The sequence below is a fragment of the Lemur catta genome, chromosome 1, assembly GCF_020740605.2.
Source record: "Lemur catta isolate mLemCat1 chromosome 1, mLemCat1.pri, whole genome shotgun sequence".
In the NCBI taxonomy this organism is placed as follows: Eukaryota; Metazoa; Chordata; class Mammalia; order Primates; family Lemuridae; genus Lemur; species Lemur catta.
The window spans coordinates 116,007,558-116,022,912 of NC_059128.1; the positions used below are offsets into that span (position 1 = coordinate 116,007,558).

Below are 15,355 nucleotides of genomic sequence, written 5' to 3' on the forward strand. Positions count from 1 at the left end.
CTATCCACTGAAAAAAAACCATAATGGTTCATCTTTGAAAAGTGTCCCTTCATTTGTGTATTAGGGCCAGATATTCAACTTCACCTTATATCTAATAACAGGCAAAGAGAAGGGTTTTGAAGCTAGAAAGAGGTCTGTAGCTGGTTGGAGGCAGACCCCTGGGTTGTCCAGAGAGGAGGTGGGCGCTGACAGGGGGGAGGACCCAGAATCTTATGCCTTTCCTAATTCCTACCAGTCCATCCATGTGATATTAATTTATATGTGTATATGAATGTGTGTATACATGTATGGGTATTTATGTATATGCCATGTGTCTCTATATATGGGTTTTCCTCCAGTTCTGGGGTCGTGATTCCTGCAACCCTTGTTACAATCTTTTGGTTTAATGTTTAAGCACTTCAGACTTCAGAAGTAGGCTTCAGGAAACAGAATGTCTCTCTCTGAGCTTCTCCTGCCCTCCTTTCACCTGCCTACAGGAAGACTCTAATCTGATTGTGGGTCTTAAGACCCTCATTCCAGAGAGGGTCTTGTTTCCTACCCTGGGGGAAGAAATGCTGCACAGAGAGGCCAAGAATCTGAACAGACAGGCCTTGTGGGGTCTCCCTAATCAGTTAGTATGAGATCATCATCTTTTCAGTCCAGTCACATTTCCACACGCTTGTCAATCATGTCTGTATAATGAAGCCTCCATAAAAAGCCAAAAAGACAGGGTTTGAGGAGCTTCCAGATGGCTGGACACATGGAGGTTCTTGGAGGGTGGCACACCTGGAGATAGTATGGAAGCTCCATGCCCCTTCCTCCATACCACACCCTACACATCTCATCTGTATTCTTTATAGCATCTTTTATAATAAACTGGTAAACATGTTTCCCAGAGTTCTGTGAGCTGCTCCAGCAAATTAATCAAAACCTAAGAGGGGGTCATGGGAACCCCAATTTGAAGCAGAAGTTCTGGAAGCCTGGACTTGCACCTAGTACCTAAAGGAGTGGGGCAGTTGGGGACTGAGCTCTCAACCTGTGGGATCCAATACTATCTCCAGGTATTGTCAGAATTGAATTGGAGGACACCCAGTTGGTTTTCACTGCAGAATTGAGTGCTCATTTGGTAGTGGGGAGAAATCCCCCTGAAATTTGGTCACGGAAGTCTTCTTCAGTATTGGCGATTGTTGTGATGTGAGAGCAGAGGGAAAATGGTTAGAGTTTTTCCTAAACGATCCAGTTTACAGACATGACTACATTCCTCAAATAAGAAAGCCAAAGCCCTGATTCCTTAGGTCAGGAGGGCTAACTGCTGAGTTGCCAGAGGGCAAAGGTCACTGTCCAGTCCTTGGCACTTGACTAAAGGCACATGAGGTTTGTGAAATGAGTGAGTGAACCACCAGAAGGCTCCAGACCAGGGCCCCACCCCAGGCCTAAGGAGCTGGAGCCCTTCCCCCACTAGAAGGAGCACCCCCAATGAACAGAAGAAAGAGACTAACAGCCAGAGTGGAAAACCTTATTATTACACATTTCAACAAGAAAACAAATGAACACACCTAGAAACATGGACAGCACCTCTCTCAGCAGCAGACAGGGGATGGAGGGAGAGGCAGGGCAGCAGGGTAGGGTATTCTTCTCTATGCCCCACCAGAAATCAGACCCCAGAGAAAGGGCCATTTTCCCTCCATCTAGCTGGGGGCCCTGTGACCACCTCATTCAGGGAAGTCCAGGACAGCAGCTGAGGGCAGGATGCTGAGCCACCAAAGGCTAGGCCTGGGGGAAGGTGGATAGAGCAGGTCCAGGATGTGACCCCTCTAGGCTGACATCACCAGGGAGGTGTCATGGGCTGCGGATTCTGCAGATAGGACATCACCACCGCAGAAATGGACAACCTGAGACAGGATAGAGGTGTCAGTTTAGGATAGGTTGGCTTGCCGCCCCCCCCCCCCAACTCAGAGCCCCTCAATCTCTAGCCAAGCCTCACATGAAGCTACTCATCATCTGCTTCGTGTCCTCTGAGCTCCGGGAGTTGGCAAAGCTGATGAAGGAGCAGTAGACAGCGACCCAAGCACACCACTTCAGCTGCGGAGAGGTAGAGTGGATGGGCAGGTTAGGTCAGTGAGAGGCACACCGATGAGCTCCCCAAAAGCCACATTCCCAGGCTTCCTGTCCACTGATTCCACCTGGTGCAGCTTAGACCTTGCACTCCAGAAATCCCTCAGTCCCACCTCCTCATAGCATACTCCAGATACCTGGTTGTTAATCTTACTCTCCCTCCTTTTTAAAAAAATATTTAAAGACATGAGTCCCACTTTTTTGGCCAGGCAGGAGTGCAGTGGCACGATCATAGCTCACTGTAGACTCCTGGGCTCAAGCGATCTTCCTGCCTCAGCCTCCTGAGTAGTTGGGACTAAGGGTGCGCACCACCAGCTGCGGCTTTTTTTCTTTTTTTTTCTGAGACAGAGTCTTGCTCTGTCGCCCTGGCTAGAGTGCAGTGACGTCATCATAGCTCACTGCCTCAAACTGATCCTCCTGTCTTGGCCTCCGAGTAGCTAGGACGACAGCATGCACCAACACGCCCGACCACTTTTTCTTTCTTTGTTTTTTTTTTTTTTTTTTTTGAGACAGAGTCTCGCTGTGTTTCTCCAGCTAGAGTGAGTGCCCTGGCGTCAGCCTAGCTCACAACAACCTCAAACTCCTGGGCTTAAGCGATCCTACCGCCTCAGCCTCCCCAGTAGCTGGAACTACAGGCATGTGCCACCATGCCCGGCTAATTTTTTCTATATATATATTTTTTAGTTGGCCAGATAATTTCTTTCTATTTTTAGTAGAGACGGGGTCTCCCTCTTGCTCAAGCGGGTCTGAAACTCCTGAGCCCGAGCAATCCTTCCGCCTCGGACTCCCAGAGTACTAAGATTACAGGTGTGAGTCACCGCGCCCTGCCGCGGCTAATTTTTTAATTTTTTTGTAGAGATGAGGTCTCTCTTGTTATGTCGCCCGGGGCCTGTGTCTCTGACCCCACCACATCCCCTCAGGCCCAAGACTGGCCTTTGACATCGCATGTGCCAAGGCCCCTGCCCTTTTTCTACAAGTCCCTCCAAGTTGCTTCAAAGCCCGGCCCCACCCGCAGACCACCCTGCCATGTACCCTCTCTGATCCACCCCCGCACCCCACAGCTTCCCCTACTACTGGGGCTTCCTTGGCCCAGCATCAGCTCCGCCCCTAGCCAATCTCAGGCCTCACCCCGCCGGCGCTGGGCGGAGGCGCCGCTTTATTCGGAACCCGCCCCCGGGCCTAGTTCGCTGGCCAAGCTACACCCGTGGAAGCTCAACCCCGCCCACCTTAAGCATAAGGCCGCACATGCTGAAGATCATGCCCAACAGGTTCATGTAGTCCGGCGTCGGGTCGTCCAAGGCCGGGTTACACTCGCTCGGCGGGGGCTTGTACCTGCGACAAGCTCAAGGGTCAGGGGAGCTCAAGTCCCGCTCCCGGGTGGACAAACGCTTCCCTGCGCCCCGACCTACATTCAACCCGAGCCCTGTTGCCATGACGGTGAGGTTCTCACCTCAGCACTTTGTTCGGTCTCCGTGGGTCCGACATATTGTTCGCGGACATAGCGAGTCCAAGGCCAGGTCGGGCCTCTTCCGCTGCGGAAGTTGCAGCTTCCGGCGGGCAAGCGGAGGGTGGCTTTTAGAGTAACACCCGAAGCTCTCGCACTTCCGTTCCATACAGTGGAGGCCAGTACAACCCCCAGACAGAGGACAGAGAATTAGAAGGGGCCAAAACTGTTCCTTGACAACAGGACGGGAAAAAATTTGAAAGCGGGCTTCACTATTACCAACACCGTCACCAAAATGCTGAAGTTTTTCACCCGGAAATGAGAAACAGGAAGTAGATCATGGAGGACAATAATAAGGTTACACCCAAGCGTGGGTTTCAAAGTTTCCGAATCTTTACTACAGATACGCGGCGGCGAGGAAGGGATCCGCGAACAATGGCTTTCCCGGAGCCAAAGCCGCGGGGCCCAGAGCTGCCGCAGAAACGGGTAAAGACGCTGGACTGCGGGCAAGGGGCAGTGCGAGCCGTGCGATTTAATGGTGAGCGCCCTCATCTTCACTCCGGGTCCTCTTCCCCCCTCCTGAGGTCGGCGGTCCAGTAACCCCCGCTTGCTGTTCCCCAGTGGATGGCAATTACTGCCTGACGTGTGGCAGCGACAAGACCTTGAAGCTGTGGAACCCGCTTCGGGGGACGCTGCTGCGGACATACAGCGGTCACGGCTACGAGGTGCTGGACGCGGCCGGGTGAGCCGGGGGCTTGGCCAAGACAGGAGCGCCGAGGCTGGGATCGGAGATTGACGCTGACTTTCCCTCTCCCGCCCTCCAGCTCCTTTGACAACAGCAATCTCTGCTCTGGCGGTGGGGACAAGGCGGTGGTGCTGTGGGATGTGGCATCAGGGCAGGTCGTGCGCAAATTCCGGGGCCATGCGGGGGTGAGTGCAAGCCTCAAGACCCGTGGGTAGTGGAGGGTACCCATATTAACGCCTACGTGGTGACAGGGACCGCCTCCCTCCCCATTACAGCGTAAGGATCCTTCTCCAGACGGCGGGACTATCTCACCCCCTCATGCCAGACCATGCAGTCACCAAACCCTGTCCTTGCAGTTACCCCAAAAATCTTTCACCTCCTTTACCCCTAGCCTTTGTCTTTGCTTTAACCTGCACTGGGAACCCTGCCTTTATCCCAGTCCTCCAAAGTCCAGCCTCCTCTGAGTGGCAGTAATTGTTTCTTAGAAGGTGAACACGGTGCAGTTTAATGAAGAGGCCACAGTCATCCTGTCCGGTGAGTCTGGGGTCTAGGCAGAGGGGCCCAAGGTGGTACCCCCACCCCCCACACCTGACCTCATCTTCATGCTGACCTCACAGGCTCTATCGATTCCAGCATCCGCTGTTGGGACTGCCGCTCTCGGAAACCTGAGCCAGTGCAGACACTGGATGAGGCCAGGGATGGTATATCCAGTGTGAAGGTGTCAGACCATGAGGTACTGGCAGGGTGAGTAGAGCCAGTACCTTGCCCTTCCCCAGGTGCCACTGTGGATCATAGCTGCCTCTGTGCTCAGATTAAAACCTACTCTCAGCCAGGTACAGTGGCCTGTGCCTGTGATCCCACCTACTCAGGAGGCTGAGGTGGGTTCGCTTGAGCCCAGGAGTTTGAGGCTGCCCTTCTGCTACTTATAAAAAGTCTGTTTGAGCACATACTTCATGCGAGATACTTTTCTTGTCAGTGGGCATATAGCAGTGAACAAAAAAAAAAAAAAAAAAACGCCAGAGAAAAAATTGTTATTAAGAAAATCATAAGCCCACCCAGTTGTGGGTGCAGCCTTGTACCAGGCAGCCCAACCCTGACCTAAAGAAAATTCCCAGAAGTCTTTCCTGGGATTTTAATTTGCAGTAACAGGTGTGAGCATTCTAGCAGCAGTTTGATAATCATGTATGATACTGCAAACAGGACCAAAAAAGAAAAGAAAAGAAAAGAAAATCCTAAAAAAGAGAAAGTATGTTTGCTGCTCATTAAGTGGAAGTAGATCATCGTAAAAGTGTCTGTCCTCGTCTTCACGTTGAGTAGGCTTAGAAGGAGGAGGAAGAAGACGGTTTGGTCTTGCTGTCTCAGGGTGGCAGAAGCAGAAAAAATCTGTGTAAGTGGATCCGTGCAGAGTTCAAACCCGTGTTGTTCAAGGGGGAGCTGTACTTTGAAAAGTGCTCCCTCTGGTGGCTGTGCGGCGCCAGGGCAGGTGCTGGTGCTGGTGCTGGTGCTCTTGGGGGCAGGAAATGGTGGGATTCTGAGATTACTGTGGAGGAAGAGGTGGAGAGTGCAGGAAAAGGGACTCCAGAAGGACTGCAAGGGTTTGGAATGGGAGCTGTGGATCTTGGAAACGATGGGGTGCTTGGACCCTGGGCCTGAGTCTCAAAGCTAGTGCTTCAGAAGTCCACTCTTGTGCACAGGAAGCGCAGGCCCAGCAGGGTAGGAGGGCACAGGGACACCGAAGCCACCTAAAGCCATGGAGCCACTGGCCCCAGTCAAGGTTTTGGCTCCATCCACCCTCCTCTCCTGCAGCTCCGTGGATGGCCGAGTGAGGCGCTATGACCTGAGGATGGGACAGCTCTTCTCAGACTACGTGGGCAGTGAGTGTGGCTGCAACTGTGGGGCAGGCAGGGAAGATGGGGGTGCTGCCAGGGACACTCCAGCCTCACCCACCTGCCTGCCCCACCCCTCCCCCCAGGCCCCATCACCTGCACCTGCTTCAGCCGGGACGGGCAGTGCATCCTGGTGTCCAGCCTGGACTCCACGCTGCGGCTTCTTGACAAAGACACGGGGGAGCTGCTGGGCGAGTGAGTCCTCAAGGTCATGCTTCCCCACTTCCCCAACCCCAGCGCCCCCCTTACCATGAGGACCAAGCCCCCTGATCCCACCCACCCCCAGGTACACAGGCCATAAGAACCAGGAGTACAAGCTGGACTGCTGCCTGAGTGAGCGCGACACGCACGTGGTCAGCTGCTCCGAGGACGGGAAGGTGTTCTTCTGGGACCTGGTGGAGGTAAGTCACCCCTAACCCCACCGAATACCTGGGCACCTACTCTGTCTCAGCTTCATCCTTATCTCAGTCACTGGGGGACCTGAAAAAAAAAGTGATGTTAGGTATTCGAGCCGGGATCTTGGAGGAATGAGAGGACAACACAGGAAGGGCATTCCAGGCAAAGCGAACAGCACGTACTAAGGTGTGGCCCATGCATTCAGGCTGGCAGCAGCAGCAGGAGCCAGGTCAGGCAGGGCTGTCATGGCAGGCAGGGCCACTGGCACTGACCCTGGGTCAAGGTGTAGCTGATGGTGGCATCTGACCTTCGATGAAATGAGGTTGTTCAGGAAACCTGAGCTGCAGCGGAGCATCCCCTTGCGTGGTTTCAAGCCCCGCTGAGCCCTCATGTCCTCACCTGGAGTCAGGCTGGGAACAGACTGTCCCAGCTTAGTGGGATTGGGGCTGGGGAGCCTCAGGGAGGAGACATTGGCACTTGGCCAGGGGAACTAAGCCCCCTAAGAGGATGGAGGAAACTGGGGGGGCCCTGGAGACTTCAGGGACAAGCTGTGACTCTGGGAACTAAGACAGACTGGGAGTTGCCCTGGATGGAGGACACATGAAGGAACATTTTCAGAGTGGAAAGAGGAAACATGGTTTGCTTGAGGGGAACCGTATACACTGTGCTGTGACTTGGGGGTGCCGAGTGGGCAGGGTGGCGCCGAGCCAGTGGCAGGGAGCAGGGAACCTGCGAGCAAGACATGCTCAGCGCAGTGTGGCAGATGAGAAGGTGGAGAATTGGCAGTCTCTGGACACCATCCAGAGGCAGAGCCAAGAGGATTTACTGATAAAGGCATGCGAGTTTTGAAAGAAAGACTCCCAGGACATTTGGCCTGAGCACCTGGAAGGACAGATTTCCCAAGTGGCTTGGTTTGGGGCAGATTAGGTTTGTGGTGTCCAGGAGGCAATTAGAGGCAAGTGGCTAAAAGTCCAGGGAGAGGTGACCTAGGGCAGGAGGATGCCCAGGGACCTTGGGAGCTGGGGACAGCCCCACCACCAATGACCACTCCCCACCCCTCACTCCACAGGGTTCCCTGGCGCTGGCCCTGCCTGTGGGTCGAGGTGTGGTGCAGTCGCTGGCCTATCACCCAACAGAGCCCTGCCTGCTCACTGCCATCGGGGGCAGCGTCCATTGCTGGCGGGAGGAGGCTTACGAGGCAGAGGGAGGAGCAGGCTGAAGCCAGGGACCCACCACCAGGACCAAGGCACAGACTTAGAAGGACCACGACACCATTTATTTATAGATACGCTGCTGTCCAAGTGGGGCAGGGGGTTTGGTCTGCAAACTAATAAACAGAGGCAGGGGCGAGGCCTCCCTGAAGCCACAGCTAATCAGTCCTCGTTCTTCTCGGGCTTGAAGGCGTCCACCTTCTGGGCAAAGGTTTCAGCCACGAGCAGGGGGAACACCAAGGAGGCATCGGCATAGACCTGCGGAGGGGAGTTGGGTGAGCTGTGGGACCAATGGCCACGGCATGGGAGACCGGCTCCCACCTGGCCAGCCCTTACCTTCACAGGCTGTGCGTCCATCCGGATCTTGCCCCAAGAGACAGCCTCATCTGGCCGGGCGCCTGAGTCAGAGCCATCAAACTCCTGGGCTGTGTTGATGTAGACAGCATAGTCGGCTCCGTTGCGCTGTGGGGAGGGGCAGGGTAGACCTGGTCAGGTGGTGGCAGGAGACAGGGACACAGAGGCAGGACACCATAGCCAAAGAGGCTAAGGGGTGTGTCCCAAATACAGGTAGCCCCTGGAAGCCCCTTACTCCAGGGAGGTGCTGTGTGTCAGTGCCTGGGGTTGTGGGGGTTGCCGGGCAGACTTCCCTAGACCCACCTGCTAGGTCTCGGCAACACTCCCCCATCTGCACAGCAGGAGCTGTTACCAGCTTTTATCTTCAGATGACCTCCAAAGCCAACCACCTGCCCACTTCTGCAAAGCCCTGGTGCGGGTCCTCTCCCACTTCCCTTGGAGCAAAAGCCAAAGCCCGCCCTGCTGCACAGCAAAGCTGTGCTGTGTCACCTCCCGGCCTTCAGCACTCCAGCTTGTTCCCCTCACCAAGCTCCCAGCTAGTCCTTGACTTTGCACTGGCTGTTCTCTTCCCCAGGAATTCTCCCAGCAACAGCCATCGTGGCTCAGACGAGGCACCTCCCAAAAGCCTCTGCTCACAGGTCACATTTCCCAGAAGCCTCCCTGAACACCCTCATCCAGCCTTACTTTTCTCCATAGCAATTACTGCCACCCAACATGCATGTCACTTGTCTGCTGGCTGTCTCCCCAGCACGTGGCACAGGCCCAGCACACACATGCCACCCCACTCACCATGAGGTTGGCGTTGGCTATGTGGTGCTTGACCACACCCCCGCCCAGGATGATCATCCCTGAGCACTTGGCAAAGATAGCCTGAGTGTTGATGAGCCTCAGATCTGGGGGAGGAGAGAGGGCTGTCCTCAGGCCTTGGGCTCAGCTGGCCCTCCGTCCCCGCTCCTGTGGCCCCAATACCTCACCCTCAATGATGTCCAGAACCAGGCCCGGGTTCTTGTAGGAATGGAAGAAGATCATGTCGCCCAGTGAGCCATCTGTAAGTGCTGGGCTCAACACGGGGATGTGGTTCTGGAGAGGACAGGATGGGACAACAGCTGGAGCTCAGAGCCTGCTGGGGACAGCCTGGGCCCCATCCCAGTTGCGTCCCTTCCTCCCTCTCTGATTGTGGGCTTTTTCATTTCTCTGGACCTGTTTGCTCCACTGTAAAATAAGGGTAACAGTAACATTCTTACAAACGGGGAGGTGTATGTTAGGAGACCCACACACGATACTTAGGATGTGGCCTGGCACACAAAGAGTGATAGCTGTTGTTACTTTTCAGACTGTTGGACTTCACAGCCTCTGGGGAGCATGGGACTCTGAGCCAGGCCCCAGGGGAGTTGCTAAGTGCCACCCACTGCTCCTGGTCTAGGAGTAGCACTAGGATACCAAGACACTCCCTCAGTCTCTGTGTGACCTCAAACAGATTACCTAGTGTTTAAGGTTCCCCGTCTAAGAGTGGGGATGCAGTATTGACTCTCCAGGTGTCTGTGAAGATGAAACAAGGTAACACATGCCAGAGCCTGGCAACTCTGCCCCCACCCAGCCCCTTACCTTCTGGGCCCAGTAATACACTGACTCTGGGTTGTTGATCTCCTTGCCGAGCCGGGCGATCATCTTGGAAGGTGTCCACTTCATGCCCTAGGAGGAGGCATCAGCTTCAGCCAGAGCTCCCCACCCGTCCCACCATACTGGCCCCTCCAGGTCACTCCAGCCCCACCTCTGTGTTCTGCTCCAGCACCATCTGGTCCAGAATGGGCATCAGCCAGTCCTCAAACTTGCAGTAATTGTCATTGGGCACCAGTAGGTTCCCAATCCTGCAGACAGGAGACATGTGGGCATCAGGACCCAAGACCCTGGGCCCAGCTCCCCTGCCTAGTACCACTCAAGGTTCTCACCTGTTGATCCCATTCTCCCGGAGCTCCTTCCCTCTGAGGCTGAACTCGCCCAGGTATGTGGGCGCCAGGCACTTGATGAGATCCTCCTCCACACCTCCAGCTGTGGTCACCAACACGTCCACCTGCAGCCACAAGGCAGCAAGGTTGGCCCAAGAAGGGAGGCCCTGCCCTCATTCTGGGCAGCACTTCTAACCTCAGCCTCATTCATTGACCCTGGAGGGTTGTCCTGCTGCAAAACAAAACTCGATTCTGTCCCTCTGCTTAAAACAGACCCATCTCACTTAAATGATCAATAACTGCATCGACCATTGACCCCGAGAGGCCAAGGCCACAGCCCCACCGGGTCCCCACCATGTTGTGCTGCACGAGGTAGCGAATGGTCTCACGGATGCCTGAACTGATGAGGTTGGATGTATATCCCAGGAAAATGGTGCAGCCGGTGAGTGGGCGGCGGCTCTGGGTCAGGTCTGCATGCTGGTCTTCATCCTGCGACAACGGCTCCAGCTTCTTCTCGATCTGGGTGTAAGGGCAGGGTCGAGTTAAGCACCGGCCCCCAAACTCCAGCCGGCTTCCAGAGTCAGATCCCACCCCAGGCCTTGCCCACTCAGGGATACAGGGCCACTTCTACTGGAGACCAAGGAACATCCCCTGTGCAGACCAGATCTCATCAGACTTCGCCCCCCTTTAGGAATAAGAGTCTATATCTCCTTTTCCAGCCAGGTTCCCTTCCTCGCTGGGAAAAGCAAATCCAAATCCAGGCTCCGCCTATTCCAGAGCACTAAATTACCCGCCCCCTGCCTAGAATCAGGCCCCACCCTCTCCTGTTGTACCAGGATTTAACTACTAGAGTACAAAGTCCTTCTCCGCACGGATACTTCCGCTCAGGCTAGGCCCCGCCTCTCCCCAGCTATTGGGTCGCCTCGACAAAGGACACGCCTCCTCCGCCCACGGGAAGTCACGCCCCTCCAAGTGCTGAACTGGACTTTCTAGAGGCCCCGCCCCTCCCTGGCCCAGGAAGTCCCGCCCCAGGCTTCACCATGGCGTTGACTTGCTGCACCGCGCGCCCGAAGTTGGTTGCTTGAAAGCCAGTGGTGCCGAAGGCTTCCAGCAGTGCGCGGTAATCCACGCCGCGGTTGAAGTCGTAGCCCCGGACCTGGGCGCTCTCAGGCGGCAACGGCGAGCTGTGCTTCAGCACAGCGGCCAGCGCCGCCGCGGGTGCCTCCCCCTCCGGGGAACCCTCCATGCGCCTGGGTCTGGCTTTCAAGTCAGAGCCACCGTAGGCCGGGCCTATGGCGGCCTCGAAACGTGTTAAGTCCCTAGCTCGCTTGTCTCTGCTAGAACACAGGAAGTAGGGCTCGGGGAAAAGCCTGGGAGAAAAGACCGGAAGTTGCTTAGTCACATGACTCTTTGGCGCTCATAGCCCACGACGCGGCCATCTTTGCGCATGTGTTCCGTAATACGGAAGCCGCGAAAAGTCACTAGTCCTTTTCGCGTGTTCTCAGCTTCACAAGAATGAAGATTCTTATTTTAATGCCGCCTGCTGGAGACCCACCGCCTTGCGCGGCGCATGCCAATTCGTTTCTGTACCCTCGGGACGAGAGGATGGCTTCTGAGGCGTCGCCCTTGAAAGGATTTAGGTCACCAGGCAGAGTCACAGTTGCAGCCTCTCTGAGCCTCTCTTGTCTAATGGGATAGTGAGCCCTGTTCGTGCCCTCGCCAGTCTCCAGAACGTCCACAGGCTGCATAACCCTCTATTCTTCCTTTCTCTGGCAGCTGCAGCTGCCACCTCCTCTGGGAAGCCTTCCCTGACCTTACAGTGGGTCAAGGGCCTCCTTTGGGATCCCGGGCTGATATGTCTTTTCCCCCCAGCAAGACTTTGAACCCCTCGGTGGCGTCTGTATCTCAGAAGCATCCTCCTAACAGTGCACAGAGTCTAGTGCGGACGCGTTTGTTCACTCTATCTACAACTTATGGAGTCTTTATATTGGGCTCTGCTAGGCACTGAGGACTTAGCGATGATTAAGACCAAGACTTGGACCCTGCCCTCCTGGAGCCCATAGTCTGATTGGGAAGATAGAAAGTTAACAGTGGTAAGTGCTATTCAGGATTTAAACAGGATGATTCGAGAATCTAGGGTGGGGGTGGGGTGGAGGAGTTGTTGGCTTTAGTTGGAGGGACAGGTGACTGGGGAGGTGAGATTTGAGGCAAAGCCAGAAGACTGAGAAAGTCCCCGTATGTGAAGATGGGGAGGGAGGCTACTCCCTGCAGAGAGGGAGAGAGAACAGCCAGTGCAAAGGCTCTGAGGCTGGAAATGAGCCTATGTTATTGGAGGAATGGAATATCCTCCTTGACATCCTTGATGTCCCCACTTGGATCTCAAAGCCATCCCATCCGTTCCCTCTCCACCTAACCCTGATTCTTCTGCATCTCAGCAAATGGCCCCATCCTCCACTCATCTACTAGGCTAAAACCTGGGGAGTTGAGCTTGACGCCTCCCCTTGTCTCACACCCCATGTCCATCCAGCATGTTCACCAACCTCTATGTATAAAATAGGCCCCTAATCTAGGTATTTTCCTCATCCCCGTGGTCTCCACCTGGGCTCCCTCCCCTCCAATTCACCTCCCAGCTGAGGCCAAAGAGCTCTGTAAACATAAATCAACACATTGTCAAAATCTTCTAATGGTGGCTTTCCCCTTGGGAGTAAAAGCCTTTAAGGGTGCCTGCTGACCTCCCTGTCCCCCTCTCTCCCATGCTGGCTCTCCCTCACTCCTCTCCAGCTACACGGACAATTTTGCTGTTCTTGGAACCCACCAAGTTTTCTCCCCACCAACGCCCCATGTATCTGCCGCTCCTTCTGCCTGGAGCTCCCCCTTCCCCAGTTCCTTCTCTTCCTTTGGGCCTCAGCTCAAATGTCACCTCCTCTGACAGGCCTGCTCTGACCACCCTTCTCTCATTTACCTTATTTTTATTCTTCTTTTGTAATAGTCTTTTTCAAATGTATTCTCTGAGTGTGTACATTTTGTTGGCTGTTGTCTATCCCTCCCTGATAGAATGGCAGGTCTGTGAGAGCAGGGTTTTGTCTCATTTCACTGCTCTTCTTGTATTTTGCATAGTGCTGAGCCCATATTAGAATCTCAGCAAATAACACTTGTTCCCCACTAAAATTCGTATCTTGAAGCCCTAACTCCCAGGACCTCAGAATGTGATTGTATTTCAAGACAGGGTCTTTAAAGAAATATAAAGTTAAATCAAAGTCATCAGGGTGGCTCCTAACCCAATCTGACTGGTGTCTTTATATGAAGAAGAAATTTGGACACAAAAATTGACAACAGGGATGCCCGTACACAGAGGGAAGGTCATGTGAGGACATGGCAAGAAGGCCACCATTTACAAGCCAAGAAGAGAAGCCTCAGAAGAAACCAAACCTACCAACACCTCAATCTTGGATTTCCAGCCTCCAGAACTGTGAGAAAATAAATTTCTGTTGTTTAAGCCACTCAGTTGGTGGTATTTTGCTTCAGGGGCCTAAGCTGACTCATACAACACTGAATGAATAAATGAATGAATGAACAAACACAAAGGCGTAATGGTGATCCAAGGGAGAAGCTGGTGACCAGGGCGTAGGTAGGTGACTGCACTGGTCCAGGCAGGCCAAGATGGGGGTGTGAATGGTGACAGAAGTGACCCCATTGAGAATCTAATTTGAAGGCTGATCTGATGGCACTTGAGATATAATGGAGTTGGAGATTTGGGCCTGAGCACTTGGTGCAAAGTGGCGAACTTTATCTGGGGGCAGAAGGTCTTGGGGCCCAGGAAACCATCAGCATCAGCGAGTGGATTGAGTCTCCTCTGGGGGTGAGATTCCAGGCAGTGCCGACAGACAGGAGAGGCCAGCTGTGCCTGAGCGCGGCCACACACTGCATGTCAGGAGTGGCAGAGGCTGACAAAGGAAGGGTGTTGGGCCAGTCAGCAGGGGACCCAGCAGGTCAGAAAGAGGCTAGGGCCCCTTCACTCCCCCAGACAAGCCCGCCTAGCCCATAAGGACCCAGGTGACACGTGATCAGGACAGCCCGCAGGGCCTGCTGGGGCAGGGACCCCCTTGGCTGAGGCAGCTGCTGCTGCCACCACTGGTGACATTTCGCTCCCTGAGCATCCTGGCTTCAAAGTCTCTCTGGGACTGGGGAGGAAAAAGAGGGGATTGGGGAAGCCTGTGGCGTAGAGGGAGCCAGAGCAGCGTGGCCGCCGGAGGATCAGGCAGCCAGGCGGCTTGGGCCAGAGTCTTCAGCCAAGGTATGTGGGTGGGCCTGACAGAGGCCTGGGGACAGCCACCCCCATCCTGCAGCCCCCAGTGGGCACGGGGGGAGGTGCAGGGACCCTCAGGCAGCCCTAGGCTACCCTAGGGATCTGGGGTTGGGCCCACTGCCTACAACCCTACCCGCTCATCTCCAGATGTCCAGCAAGGTGGCCGTTGGCAGCGACATCGGGCAGGCCCGCCAGACAGTGGAGCAGCTGCGGATGGAGGCAGGCATCGACCGCGTGAAGGTGAAGGTCAGGGCGGCATAGGCAGTGGGGAGGGGAGGCAGGTGCACACCTGGGTTTGGCTGACTGGCTTGGTCCACAGGTATCCAAGGCGGCCGCCGACCTGCTGCAGTTTTGCACAGAGCAGGGCAAGAGCGACCCCTTCCTTGTGGGCATCCCACCCGCCACCAACCCCTTCAAGGAGAAGAAGCCCTGTGCCATCCTATGACCCCACAACAGTGTTACCCTGTGGCCTCCACAAACCAGGGGACCTCAATAAACATGAAGTGAATGCTCCCCCCCAGGGTGTAGCTGGGCTGGGCTGAGATGGGGACATTGAGGAGAGGGGGTGGCACTGAGGGCTTGCAGGGGACAGGGTCTATCCCCAGGGTCACCGCCACAGCAGCACACATACCCTGGAGCCTCCCCCACACCCACGGGGTCTCCTGAGCAGATGCCCCCTCCCACCGCATGGACTCACGTCCAAGGTTAGTTATAATCTACACACCCACACGTGCCACATGTCACACACACAGAGGCAATGTCACAGACACAGGTGCCCATGGTCCACAGGACTCTTCTTCAAAAACACAAACACACACACACACACACACACACACAGAGGCACATCAGTGGCTGACACATGCACCCAGCCCTGCAACACCATCTCTCCTGCTCACCTCCATACCCACCCACAGCACCCCAGCCCCAAGCAGACATGGCCAGAGTTCCGGCGGCCACACCACACTCACACTCC

At 55.0% G+C, this 15,355-nt stretch overlaps 4 protein-coding genes, 1 long non-coding RNA gene and 1 other non-coding gene across 7 annotated transcripts; 4 read left to right on the forward strand and 2 right to left on the reverse strand.

Annotated features, from left to right (window-relative positions):
• Window positions 1-1,481: 1,481 nt before the first annotated feature.
• WDR83OS (WD repeat domain 83 opposite strand) lies at window positions 1,482-3,675 on the reverse strand. Its single transcript, XM_045550014.1, has 4 exons — window positions 3,545-3,675; window positions 3,321-3,426; window positions 1,964-2,061; window positions 1,482-1,871 (listed from the first exon to the last, which is right to left on the reverse strand). The coding sequence occupies exons 1-4, from the start codon at window positions 3,592-3,594 to the stop codon at window positions 1,805-1,807; spliced, it is 321 nt and encodes a 106-aa protein (XP_045405970.1). The 5' UTR covers window positions 3,595-3,675; the 3' UTR covers window positions 1,482-1,804.
• A 20-nt stretch (window positions 3,676-3,695) lies between these two features.
• WDR83 (WD repeat domain 83) lies at window positions 3,696-7,933 on the forward strand. Its single transcript, XM_045550002.1, has 9 exons — window positions 3,696-4,076; window positions 4,160-4,280; window positions 4,363-4,468; window positions 4,769-4,817; window positions 4,901-5,027; window positions 6,090-6,157; window positions 6,256-6,364; window positions 6,456-6,570; window positions 7,635-7,933. The coding sequence occupies exons 1-9, from the start codon at window positions 3,878-3,880 to the stop codon at window positions 7,782-7,784; spliced, it is 1,044 nt and encodes a 347-aa protein (XP_045405958.1). The 5' UTR covers window positions 3,696-3,877; the 3' UTR covers window positions 7,785-7,933.
• LOC123630878 lies at window positions 5,296-5,485 on the forward strand. The gene has a single exon (XR_006732818.1). It is a non-coding gene; the product is annotated as a small Cajal body-specific RNA 16 (non-coding RNA).
• Window positions 7,820-11,451, reverse strand: DHPS (deoxyhypusine synthase). Its single transcript, XM_045549987.1, has 9 exons — window positions 11,116-11,451; window positions 10,431-10,595; window positions 10,080-10,201; window positions 9,902-9,998; window positions 9,736-9,822; window positions 9,105-9,210; window positions 8,920-9,023; window positions 8,113-8,238; window positions 7,820-8,034 (listed from the first exon to the last, which is right to left on the reverse strand). The coding sequence occupies exons 1-9, from the start codon at window positions 11,320-11,322 to the stop codon at window positions 7,939-7,941; spliced, it is 1,110 nt and encodes a 369-aa protein (XP_045405943.1). The 5' UTR covers window positions 11,323-11,451; the 3' UTR covers window positions 7,820-7,938.
• Window positions 11,084-13,663, forward strand: LOC123637142. 2 transcript variants are annotated; one of them, XR_006734751.1, is made up of 3 exons: window positions 11,084-11,196; window positions 11,949-12,169; window positions 13,383-13,663. It is a non-coding gene; the product is annotated as an uncharacterized LOC123637142 (long non-coding RNA). The 2 variants fall into 2 exon arrangements; XR_006734750.1 differs by having other exon boundaries at window positions 12,078-12,169; window positions 13,383-13,660.
• Window positions 13,664-14,529: 866 nt separating this feature from the next.
• Window positions 14,530-14,885, forward strand: GNG14 (G protein subunit gamma 14). The gene is given in 2 exon segments (XM_045550039.1): window positions 14,530-14,639; window positions 14,641-14,885. Coding segments are annotated over 2 exon segments (297 nt in total). The 3' UTR covers window positions 14,828-14,885.
• The last annotated feature ends 470 nt before the right edge of the window (window positions 14,886-15,355 follow it).

Coding starts and splice junctions, on each gene's coding strand:
- WDR83OS (XM_045550014.1), bottom strand. CDS start 3,594: ATGTCCGCGAACAATATGTCGGACCCACGGAGACCGAACAAAGTGCTG. Junction 3,427..3,544: donor AGACCGAACAAAGTGCTGAG/GTGAGAACCTCA, acceptor AGCTTGTCGCAG/GTACAAGCCCCCGCCGAGCG. Junction 2,062..3,320: donor TGTGCGGCCTTATGCTTAAG/GTGGGCGGGGTT, acceptor ACCTCTCCGCAG/CTGAAGTGGTGTGCTTGGGT.
- WDR83 (XM_045550002.1), top strand. CDS start 3,878: ATGGAGGACAATAATAAGGTTACACCCAAGCGTGGGTTTCAAAGTTTC. Junction 4,818..4,900: donor GGCCACAGTCATCCTGTCCG/GTGAGTCTGGGG, acceptor CTGACCTCACAG/GCTCTATCGATTCCAGCATC. Junction 5,028..6,089: donor GACCATGAGGTACTGGCAGG/GTGAGTAGAGCC, acceptor CCTCTCCTGCAG/CTCCGTGGATGGCCGAGTGA.
- DHPS (XM_045549987.1), bottom strand. CDS start 11,322: ATGGAGGGTTCCCCGGAGGGGGAGGCACCCGCGGCGGCGCTGGCCGCT. Junction 9,823..9,901: donor TGCTGGAGCAGAACACAGAG/GTGGGGCTGGAG, acceptor GCCTCCTCCTAG/GGCATGAAGTGGACACCTTC. Junction 8,035..8,112: donor TGGACGCACAGCCTGTGAAG/GTAAGGGCTGGC, acceptor TCCCCTCCGCAG/GTCTATGCCGATGCCTCCTT.